This window comes from Pinus tabuliformis, chromosome 5_1 (assembly GCF_031772625.1).
Source record: "Pinus tabuliformis cultivar Carrire ecotype Pingquan chromosome 5_1, CPIR1, whole genome shotgun sequence".
Lineage (NCBI taxonomy): Eukaryota > Viridiplantae > Streptophyta > Pinopsida > Pinales > Pinaceae > Pinus > Pinus tabuliformis.
The window spans coordinates 199,448,491-199,460,849 of NC_142305.1; the positions used below are offsets into that span (position 1 = coordinate 199,448,491).

At 37.4% G+C, this 12,359-nt stretch overlaps 1 protein-coding gene across 1 annotated transcript; it reads left to right on the forward strand.

The window, feature by feature from the left end:
* The first annotated feature begins 288 nt into the window (after nt 1-288).
* Nucleotides 289-4,566, forward strand: LOC149164079 (uncharacterized). The gene is made up of 2 exons (XM_089430849.1): nt 289-722; nt 4,236-4,566. Exons 1-2 carry the CDS (start codon nt 427-429, stop codon nt 4,285-4,287), a joined length of 348 nt encoding a protein of 115 aa, XP_089286975.1. The 5' UTR covers nt 289-426; the 3' UTR covers nt 4,288-4,566.
* Nucleotides 4,567-12,359: the final 7,793 nt, after the last annotated feature.

Below are 12,359 nucleotides of genomic sequence, written 5' to 3' on the forward strand. Positions count from 1 at the left end.
AATAAATTGTTTGTTATGAATCAAAAACCTATAACAATTAGATCACTGCAATTGAAACCTAAAAAAACACAATTTACAGAAAAGATGCCATACCAAAAAAGCAAAAACACATGTCAGAGTTGAATAAATATAATATTCCATTAATAGTTCATTTTGAAATTCCAACCCTGCTTACTACACTACCCTACCAAAAAAACAAAGACACATATAACCGTTAGAGTTGAATAAATATAATATAAGTTCATTTTGAATTTCCAATCCCTCTGACTAGTCTGCCCTACCAAAAAACAAAGGAGTAGTCTAACAAAGTGGAGGAATTGTTCGGTTTCTGTCGCGGCCCGGGAAAACCTCCGGCTCCGGCAGCCGGCAATTCCTCCGCCCTCCGCCACCCTCAGCGAGCTCCGCTCAGCTCCGCCACACTTCCACATGAATTGTAGCTGGGAATCTGCTCTGACAGAATCGGATCCAGATCCGATGACTCACCTTGGTCACATCTCGCGTAGCGCTGCGGGCTGTCCTGACTTGGTCCCCGATATTCAAATTTTCCAAAACCGCGCCCTTCAACTCCTGACGCATTGCCATCAGAACTCAGAGTCCAGGAAAATTTGCAGGGAGAAAACTGCGCTCAGAACTCAGACCTCTTTCAGAGCTGCCATTACAGGAGCAACCAGGAATTCCGCTATCGCCAGCTTACCACCTGAAGATCTTCAGGAGGCATTCAGGTCTGTATGAACTTACTGTACACACCCAGTATAATGGTCGATCAGACTGTAAATTATAAAATTTACCAATCTTCAGGTTTGTTGCCATCAGTATAGCAGTTGAAGTATTTTAAAATGTCCACCCCCTGTCATGAAATTGAGAAAAATCAGCGTGCATAGTAATCAATTAATTATGTTCAAATTTACCCTGTAAACTACGATATAAGAAAAAGAAAAATGGACTCTGATTTTAAGTATAATAGCAATATCACCTGCCAAAACTATGATGCAATTTAAAGATTTTGCTTACCTCTGGAAGATATATTCGCAGGTGGTTCATTATTGATATATATTTTGGACTTCAAGTTTGCAAGTTTTGCAGCTAACTAGTTCCAGAGCACCATAGTTAAAAACAGGTAATATACCTTACTTTAGAGAACGAGCGATAATCAATAAGATTCGAAACAGAAAAACTAAGCAGATGATATTCCTTCCTTGACAAACAAAAAGGCAAGTATGAATTGTTGAGGGTTGATGGGTGTTTCTACACATTTCGATTATTTCGACGAGACCAAGTGAATCAAAATTGATTGGTTTTGCACATCGAGAGTCATTAAGATTTGCCCCAGTCGCATGGTCCCCATGGTAGTATCTTCGAATTTCAAGATGAGTTTCCATGGCTTCCAACACAGGGACATTATATTTTGTCAACCAATCGAATTGGTGCAAACCTTTCACCTCAATAGTGGCAGAACGAAAAGAGTGCAAAGAAAACCTATGTCGTCCTATCTGTAATGATATGAAAAACTATCTTTTCTGGCTTTACAGAATTCCTCACTGTTGATGAGACTACTACATATGTTGCAAGTACATTGTCAGTAGCCACCACAAAATGATTATACAAGTTGTCTGTAAGCCGAGGAACTAATTCAGGAGATGGTAGCTGCCTGCGGGCTTGCACATTGGAGGAATACTTCTGCCAACCTAAGAGAGGGGCAACGAATGCCTTTTGGAATACCACTTGATGCAAAATGTCTGTACAAATATCCCTGTAGTTTTACTGCCCGGGCTTTGTGTTCCATTTGCTGTACCTATGAAACCAATGTAATTCGTTGAGTAAATTAGCAACTAAGATAGGAAAAGATTCAACTCCACGTATATACTATCTTTCACCTGTAATTATATAAGGTCTTCCTATGAATTATGCCCATTGCTAACAATTTTTACAACTCTAACCTATGTCACATCCTGAATCCATGGTTTCTTCAGCTCAAAAATATTTCTAAAAAAGAGAGACTATGCATTTGTATATATAGGCTACTAATTACCATAGGGAAAAACTGATTTAGTAATGACTACTTCAAAGGCACTTAATCGTACCAAGTAATGTGCCAAGTATGAACAAATAGTTTTCTGAAAACGCAAAATGAAAGCTTAATAGAGCTAATAACTACGTTGTTCTAATTTTACTGTAGTCATACCAGTCCAACAATTCCATAGATAAATAACCCAATCTCACCCATTTCCAGAACTGCAATATCCTTTGGATTTGACAAATGAAAAAAATTAAGATAAGTATAGGTTCTTGTGAAAAGGCCTTTGCAGCATATTGCTTTCAAGAAAAGAAGTGCAGTTTCCTGACTACTAATTGCACCAAACAGTAATGCCAATTATTGCAACTTACAAGCACTGGTACACCCTACAATATGTCAAAATTAAAAGAAGGATGACATAGTCGCAGGGAATGAGAAGTATGGTGAAGGATGGCATAGTCGCAGGGAATGACAAGTATGGTGGGTTTGTCATTACAAAACCTTGTGACACAAGTTCCGTATCCTTCCCGACCCTTATTGAGTGGGCAAAATGGTTAACATGTGTTTCCTCCTAGGAGGTCACAGGTTCACATCTGTACACTTCCATAGACTTTAGTAGTCAAATCGCCACGGATATCATACACCAATTTGGTGTCCGGCTCAGCTGTGGCCTTAAAAGTTTGATTATATTATTATTATGTTTCATTGTTTCTGTAAAGGAACTTTTGTTTTCTCACATTTTTGAAACTTCACTAACATGTACCCTGTGATGAATAACTCTGTGTAACTTCAACCACTAGTTTTTGGATGTATGTAGGAGAACATTGACTTCCATTTTTTATGCCTCTCATAGTACTTGAAAGCATAGAGCATTGTAGCCCTCAAGAGAACCCTGTAATCGTGGTACTAACTTCTGTAACTCTCCTGAAGAGATTTATGGCATGAATGTTGGTAATGAAGCTCAGATATAATTAGATGGACCTGACTGTAACATTAAGTATCGATATCCTGCTTTGATCAAGAGAAGTTTGGACATGTCCCAAGATAAACAAGGAAAAGTTCCTGGAAACAAAACAAGACAGCAGCTCAAAAATACAGCTTTTACTAGCAATGAAGATCAATAAATCCGGATTTGAAGTCATCTAGTTATTGCTGAGAATACAGGGGACGGAACTGTGTTCCATAAATATGTAATTGCAACGCCACAAGTTCCCCAATCCATCACACCATTGAGAAAGGTTATGAAAATGCCAACACAACAGCAAAACAAAAGCTTTGGAATGTTTTCTATATTTGCCGATGTTATTTTTATCATGCCCAACTTAAACATATACCCTTGAATCCTCACTCTGTTTTCACCTGCCCATCTTATATTTACAATGTTGATAATCTGCCAAAATGCTTGTGATTTTGAATTTGAGCTGGTGAAGTTCAGGGCTCATAGACAAGTCCATGCTTTGGGCAATTGTGACTCTTAGACACCCTTATTCTCAACAGGGGGTGGGAGGTCTGCACTGTCTGCTGAAAATTTTTCAATGATCATAGTCTAGCTGCTTACAATTTTTCATAACAGTGGCCAATATCTGTCAATATAAAGCCTTTACTGTAATCTAGTCTGTCTAGCAATGCATTTTAGTTGCTTTACACTGCATTGAGTTGCAGTTTTGCTATTTTCTTATCTACTGAAGCTGAGGCATTTTAATTTTTTATGAGCCCATTCAGAGATTTTCCCTTTTTTAATCTGCATGACTTCCTAATTTGAAGATGCTAATGCTCTTAACTACTCCTATCAAAACTTGTTGCTATTTTCTACCTACTTATTTTAAGTTTTGATGTACTTTTGATATGCTAAACGTAAGTTGATACAAATGATTTCATTTTACATGATAACTAGATAATGATTGTTAACATGGGAATCTATCCCATATTCTACATTTGAGTATTTTGATATGAAAATAGGACTTAAAGCTCATGTTTTGGGAGCCTCTGCCAAGTTCAAATGTTCTTGATTTTGGTGTTAAACGTGCTTTGTTAAGAAGGGAAATAATAGCACGTCTGTTGTAGGGTGGGCGCTGGACCAACTTACGTCTCCAAACCAAACTCTGGTTCCCGTGTATATATGCGTGTTGAAGTTCCTGGTCACATATAGTTTATGGTTTGCTAGGATAATACAGTTGTTGATTAATTTTCAAAATTTTAACGTGGACGCTATTTTTTTCAGGTTGTTTTATGGTTCTGCTTCCAATCAGGATTGTCCAGACTCCATGCATTGAACCTCAATGGGGAAGACACAAATTCTCAGCCAAGCACACAATGTGGTCTTTTGCCAAGCACACAATGTTTATCTATACAAATATTTTTTGTTGTAAAACGCATCATGGAAGTGATGGTCATGGTTGAAGATTTGTATTTTATCTACCCATGGTTTTCCAACTTCCAAATGTACAGTAAGTGAAAAAACTGCAAATATGTAATTTACTTTTTGTATAAGCATCATTACATGAAATGATGCTTTGGAAGCACCAGAGAAGTATTATTCAATAATGTGGCAGTTTCCATGGTCTTGAGCAAACAGTTCTAGCATTTTGTAATAAATTGAATATAACGAAATCCATTGCAGTGACTTTCTTGCTAGCAATCTGTTATATTTCCGAACTTTTGATGTTCAACTCCACTCCATTTTGATATCTTCCTTTTTATGTCAGAAAAGCAGATCCATTGCAATCATTGTACTTATCATTCCAGTGGTAGCCCCTTTAAATTATTAATTAACCAATTTAAGCTAATAAGGAAGATCCTTGCAAGTGTCCACTCTATTCCATCTATGTTCCTCAAACATGCCAATGAAAACACTGATTCATTCTTTGAAATCTGCTCCCTTCACCATATTTCCGCTTTTGAACCAATCTTCTAAGGAAGTGATTTCTGGCAAATCTTTAACATAGAATGTGGCCCATAACCATATCCATGCAATGTTTGGGTCCATAAACAGATTGTAGTTTGTGTGAAGGTGCAACAAAATTTAAAGAGGCAGATCAGTTAATAGGCATTTTATGGTTGTTGTATGTATTCATGTTTCTTTTAAATTAATAGTGTTTTCCAGACATAGAAAGAAACTTATATGGTAGCTTTTATAAAATTAGAAGTGCTTTTATCAGTGCTGTTTTAGGCACAGATCTATCTCAGTTGAAATCACAAACTTGTTGGGTAATCTCTGTACCATCGAAGTGCCCTGGGGTTTTTCAGGGTGCTGAATTCATATATACAGTCAAAAAACTAGTTCAAATAACACAAATCAAGTTTTCACCTCGCCAGATTCCGGCAACAGAAATTCTAAAAAATCGGACTAAAAACAACTTTGTCATTGAGTACATCAGCAAACCACTTGTGATTTTGGAAAATTGTGAACCACCTCCAACACTTCCTTTGGTGGTTTCTGGAAATGAAGAGGGGTAGCAACAAGATAAATTGTAGTTGTCGATCTAGAGATGGATGGTTTGGCAACAGATGGACATTCATTAGCCCAAAAATGAGAGATTGATACATTAAGTCTACTAAGATGACAATTATGGTTATGGATGGAAGGCATAGACAATTTTCAAGGGTGCAACAATTTCAGAATATTATCTAATACACAAGGTAAAGGTGGCAATTCCTTGCAGGAAATCGATTTTCTCTATGAGAAATAAACCAAGGGTTTGTATTCCATCCTATTTCTTCCCAGATAATTGAGAGTTATTTGTTCTCTACATAACTAAATGGGGTTGTTTTGATATTTTTTGATGAGGACGATGATCCCAAACATGAAAGTTCAACCAATTGTATGTAATGAAATATAGGACAGTTCCAGTTGCTCATTACATGGGAGGTCTCTATACACTACATTTTTTATCTATACAAAATTCACATACATAATTAAAAATTGTTAAAGGACATCATGTCAACAGGTCAGATTTTTTCCAAGGACGCAGATTTACTGTAGGGTTTGATGTTAATTACTTAATATCTTGTCTAGGTATGGTGATTTCATTAAAGAAAATGACTTTGGGAAATCACAGTCCAATTATGGTCATGTTGATGATTGTTGATCATATGTTTTTAAAAAAAAGATAGACTTATATTCCAGATAACGAGATATTCAGGAGTATAAATCTGCAAGACCAAGGTCTAATTCAAGGCAAGAGTGATGGTAGAAATTTCTCTACAGATTATGTCAACTCTGAAGGAAGGTGAAGATACAGTTGTGAAGCTTAGACTAGCACTAGATTCTATAACTAATTTTCATGCAAACTTTTCCTTAGCTAGAATGAAGCTTATACCAGGCACTTCAAAGTCAAGTTCAATGAAAGATGTTGGACAAAAAGCATTGAATTTTATCAAGAGCTTATCTTTCCATTTTGGACCTGAACTGGCATATGATGCTTATGATAGGAAAAATGAGTTCTCCATTAATAAAAATGAAAGATTTTACTAGGTGAGCTCAAAGCTTCATGTTTTGCTACTCTAATCTTAATTCAAACCTGTTCGAATAGATAATTTCCACCCTCTGAGGTTGCAAATATGTTGAACGAGGCAATTGGAAGCTTGCAACCATGCTCAACTGCAAGTATTATTATCTACATAGAAATTACATATCAAAATATTTGAGAAAGGGAAAAAGGTTGGCCTTTTATTATCATAATGAGGAGCTGGCAATTTGGTTTGGATTTATACATAGCATGTATGTACACCCCCATAATTAGTGTGTGGTGAGTGTCACAAGTCAGTGAAGATAATCTCCAAGATAGAGTATATTCCCAGGAAAGTTGAATTGGTTTTAGTTGATGACACAAACAGGCTCAGGGTGGCAGAACTCCATCACTGGACATTGATGAAGCCAAAGAGTATGCATTTCTCATCATACCCTTTAAATGCTTTTATTTCAGGGGATGGCTTCTTTCTTTTCGTTTTTTCAAACACCTGCAAAGTTTTCAAATCAAAAGGAAGAAGGTGAAGCTTGTACAATATGGTTCTCAGATTCACCTTGTTGTATCTTCTAATGTTGTACCTAGTTTTTAAAATATTGTAGCTAGTCTCAGTGACAGAAGCTCTAAGGATGCATGTCATATGTTGGCTTTGATCCCTTTGTGTTGCATGTTTTCAATGATTATGTTAATCTCTCATGGATAAATTTTGTGATTTGGTCGGTCTATGTAATCAGGCTTGTTTTAAATTAATAGCATTTTCCAGACTTAGAAAGAAACTTATATGGTAGCTTTTATAAAATTAGAAGTGCTTTTATCAGTTCTGTTTTAGGCACAGATCTATCCTCTGCATCCCATTTTCAATGCAGAATGCAAATCCACAACATGCCTTCCATGAGGCTCCTGCTAAGTCCTCATGGCAAAAAGGAAAGTAGTTGAGACACTTACAATAGCCAAGGGACCCTCAGTTTGGATCAAGGATAGAATATAATCAGTTCTCTTTAGAAAAGAAGGGAATAATCTGAGAAACTTACCTTGACATATTTGTAACTAAGGCCATTCAAATCTTCCCTTTCCCGCACATTTCCTTCGGTTAAATATTTGTAACATTGTTTTGTTGGTATCATAACCATAAAAACAAGGTTTGATTGACTTTTCCTTTGTTTCTTCTTCCAAGATTTCCCTGATATTCATGCTCTGTGGGAGCCCCATCCATGCTTCCAGAGAGATGTGCTTGTGAGAGAAAATGTAATTGAATTCGTCATTTCTTTAAGGCATTGGATTTATTGTAATGCCATAAGGCAACAATTTTTTAGACTGTTTAAACGATTATTTTGGGATCTTGCTTATATTTTGATCAACTTCCTGTTGTGACCACCAACAACCCCCCTCCTTCTTTAGTATTAGCAATAATGCTAAAGAAGTGGGGACCCTTAGTAAAAAATCCAAAAATATTTTATATTTTTTTTTTGTATTATACTCCTAAAAAATGCATCGCAGGGAGAAGAGTCAAGCATTCCTTTATGAGCACATTAAAACAACTACGAAGAAACGACGCGAAATTCACCGCGTCGCATACATTAAGAAACGCCCATAAATGAATAATTTTAAGAAAATCTCCGATGGCCGATATGTGATATCGCATATCGCAACGTCACATAAACAGCACACGAATAACTTGACAAATTGCAGCGATCTGCGATGCCGCGATGCTGCGATAAAAGCGATCTGCGATCTTGCGAACTGCGATAACTGCGATTTGCGATAACTGCGATCTGCGATAACTGCGATCTGCGATAGATGCGATCTGCGATCAATGCGATCTGCGATCCGCGAGTCGCAGAAATCACCCATCGCAAATTTTCCTCAGCTCAGCATTCAAGAAAAGCTGTCCCTAAACCAAAAATTGGGCGCGCGCCTTAAAGAAGATTAATGAATGTACGCCAAAGTATTCATGAAGGACAGTTTTGTGTTTTTCAAAGAGTCAGTTCACTGTGGGTGTCATGATTTTATACATTCATAGAGCTCAAAGCTTTCGTGTCAAAATTTACTATCATTACTCTTTTCCTTTGCGTGAACTGCAGGAATAAAAAACAGGGAACAACATGAAGCAATGTGCAGGAAACATCTAAAGAAAAAGGGAAAGCGTCAATGCTCGGAGAACAGAAAAGAGATGCCCTCATACACGGATGCCGCATGCAACAGAAACGCAGATTTCAGAGTGTTACTGAACAGATGCTGATATCAATAAGCGATTCGACACTCAAGGTCAAAAGAAACTCACAAAAGCAGCATGTTTACAAAATTCTGAAGCTCATGCCCGGTAAAGGAAAAAGCGCTAAAGGCGGAAAACGCACCAGAAAGGCCCGGATCAAAAAACGGAGGCAGTTTTTGCGCTAAGAAAATTGTTCAGAAAGCAAAGTCCCTAACTTGCTTAGTCATCCACGAGTCCGGAAGCCGAGATAGCAAAAGCAGAGGCAGTTTAAAGAAGAATCTGGGTTGTTACCAAGCGTACACGCAGTAAATTCGCCCAACCAGAAGATGATTCTCAAAAATATCTTCTAGTTTACTAAAAAGAGGTGCCAGCGCTTGCCATTTCTATTTTCGTAGCTCAAACAAAAGCAGAAGACGACCAGCCGACTCTTCCCAGGCAAATGTTGCATGCTCACAACACTAAGGAGCAAATGCAGAAATAGTTAGAAATTAGATTCAATTTTTAGAAATAAGTTTGCTTAGATAAAGGACGGTCATTTTAAATCGTATCCGAAACTTATGTAATTAAGTTATTTAGTTCGCAGTATTTAAACCCTTCTCATGCATTTGGAGAAGGGTCCGGAAATTTGTCAAAAACTTGTCCTCAGAACATGCACTTTTGCACCCTCAGAGGAGGTTTTGATGAATGAATGGATCAAGGTTTATTAATTTTTGCATTTGATATCTGCTACTGATGTTGCACTTCTGTACTCTTGGTAGATATCAGAACAAGGAGAGATAAATCATTATTACTTGAAGCTTATGAGTAGGACCAGTCATAAATGGTACTTTTATCTCTTGGCCATTTCTGCTTATATTCTTGAAGTGATATACAGTTTTTAGTTGTTTATATGTTATTGCATGAATGTGTGAGTTACGATTTGGCACTTTTGTACGGTGGAGTCATTTATTTATGTTTGATATATGCTATGTTGCCAGGAAACGTGGGTGCGGGGACGGGGATGGGGACGGGGACAGGGACGGCATTTTTGGAAACAGGGTGCGTGGGTTCGTCGGGTAATATAATAATATTAAATTTTAATAATTATATTTTATAAATTATAAATTTATAATTAATAATATATATGAAATTTGAATTTGTATATTTTTTCAACTTTAAACAATAAAAATTTAATGATAATCATTTAAACATGCACATTGAACATTCAACATTGACATTGAAATGGTACCCGTGCAACACAGGAAATAATGGTTATCTTTGTGAAATTTTAGAGTTCTCCTTAGCTGGTATCCCAAGTGACATTGCTTCCTCGATTCTGGCCTAAATCCTTGACGATTATGACAATCTGACCGCACCTGGTAAGACGAGTAGCAAATTCCTCAATTGGAGGCAGCTTTGATTCCAAAAATGCAAAAAACCTTGAGATTTTGACTCTGATCCATGATTCCATGACACAAACTCAAGGGAAAAATAATAAAAATATCATAATCTCATAGACTCTAGAAGCATGCATGCTTTTCTATAGTAGAAAGATTCATATAATAGAAGGATGACAGGAAATCCCCTTCATGGTATATAGTTTTATGGTTGGTACAGGTGCAGTTTCATGGCTGAGTCAAAGGCCGCATGCAATGTATTTTCCCTCCATTGAATGAGGGTATAGAGCGACAATTAGTGTAGCTTGTGAGGAGATAATTGTTGATCTGCAAATATCACAAGCTGATTCTACAACACTCCACTATGACAATCATGGTGTACTTAATTGGCAAAGAACCCTATGTTTCATGATTGTAACAAACACGTGGAAGTGCATTGCCACTTCATTTGACTGATGACAGAGAACAAGCAAATTGAGCTGCAATATTGTGCAACCCAAGTCAATTCTTTAGGGCACCTTCAACTTCATCGCCTTTTATTGAAAATGTATTGTAGTAGTAAATTTTTGCATTGAAATGCCGATGTTAAAACTAATACGTGGTTTTCACCTAGAAATGTGGAATATAATAATCATATTGAAATTTCTTACTTAGCTTTTTATGGAAATTTCTTGCTCACCTTTTTATAGAAATTGTACGGTGGATTCCACTTTGTCAACCTTGTTATGTTTGTTGAAGAAAAAGAACTGGAGCAAGGTTTCCAAGTTATGCAAAGATTTTTTAGAGAAAGAGAACTGGAGCAGGTTTCAAATTTATTGATATGTGGTATACATAAAAAGAAGGAAATTTGTTGGGCTTATTCAGATACGATGATAAACCATCCACAGACAGGCTATTTTAAACACATACCCTGTTTATTTTTGATAGCTGTCTTGTTTAGACCTGCTTTCAATATTCTTAGTACACAGAAGTTAGAATTTGGAATTGTTCAAACTTTTACAAGTATTTTCTTAATCTGGTCAATGTCTTGGTCTTTCTTGTGTCTTGTTATATTGCAGCATGTGCTTGAGCATGGCAGACCACATGAGCGCTGTGCTGTAATCAAGAAACTAGCAGGACAAATAGTGAAAATGAGTCAACAAAAGTTTGCCTCAAATGACAACAAATCCAAAAATGGAAGGAATTCAATTTCAGTCTGAGTTGTCCTATACAACAAATATCATGCCTTCCCCACCAACAAAATGATCCTAAATTGATTGTCACAAGAAGTATTAATTTGGACTAAATCCAACAAACCTAGAGGACACACATATTATCATGAAACATGACATAGTGAAGCCATATTGAAGAACCCATTAATTTTTTAATGAAGAACCCAAAGAACCCGAAGAACCCAAGAACCCAACCTGAAGAACCCGAAGAACCCGAAGAACCCAAGAACCCAAGCACCCGAAAACCCGAAGAACCCGAAGAACCCGAAGAACCCAAGAACCCAAGCACCCGAAGAACCCAAGAACCCAAGAACCCGTCAAAGGCTAAGAACCCAATTTTTTTTTTTGAAGAACCCGGTTCGTTTGGGTGCGTCTGAGAAGAACCCGTCCCCGAATCCGGGACTTGGGTGCGGGAACCCGGGACGGGTTCGAGAACCCTACCCCCGGGTGCAGGTACCCGTGCAACACAAGATATATGAATAACTTATTATGCGATATGCTGTTCACAACTGTTTTGCCTAACTTTTTATGCAAATTGGTTCATCTTAATTGATTTCTATTCTTATGATAGCTGAATGATCTTTATTACCGGTTATTGTCTGAAATCTCTTTAGATCGCATAATAGAAGAAATACACCCCGGGTTAGCATAGATTAGATGTGCTGTTTTCATTAGATTACAATAGCATAGAATTAGATTAAAGTAGCTTAGATTAGAACTCTTAGATCAACATCATCCAAACTCGCACACACACACACCCTTAGATTGGGAAACTGGTCCCATTATCCCCAGTCGGACCCGCTATACCAAACGGATAAGGAGCTGCCAACCAAGGTCCGGACCGGGTGGGTATCCCCCTTGTTGTCGACCCGATTTTCGGGGCTTCAACATATTTGGCGCTAGAAGGAGGGCCCGAACTATGAATGGCACTTAAATCAAAATCTAAATACCATTCTGAGAGTAAATCGCCCTTATCATCTCCCCTGACTTCTCCAGTATATTTAAATCCAGAGTCGGAAGTCGCTCGAGTATCAATCGCTGCTGCACACCTTGATATTTCAGACCAATTTACCATTAAAC

Bases quoted from the DNA above. Each gene is read 5' to 3' on its own strand.
- LOC149164079 (XM_089430849.1), top strand. From the start codon at position 427: ATGAATTGTAGCTGGGAATCTGCTCTGACAGAATCGGATCCAGATCCG. The intron at 723-4,235 runs GTCTGTATGAAC...TATTTTTTTCAG, and splicing joins GATCTTCAGGAGGCATTCAG to GTTGTTTTATGGTTCTGCTT.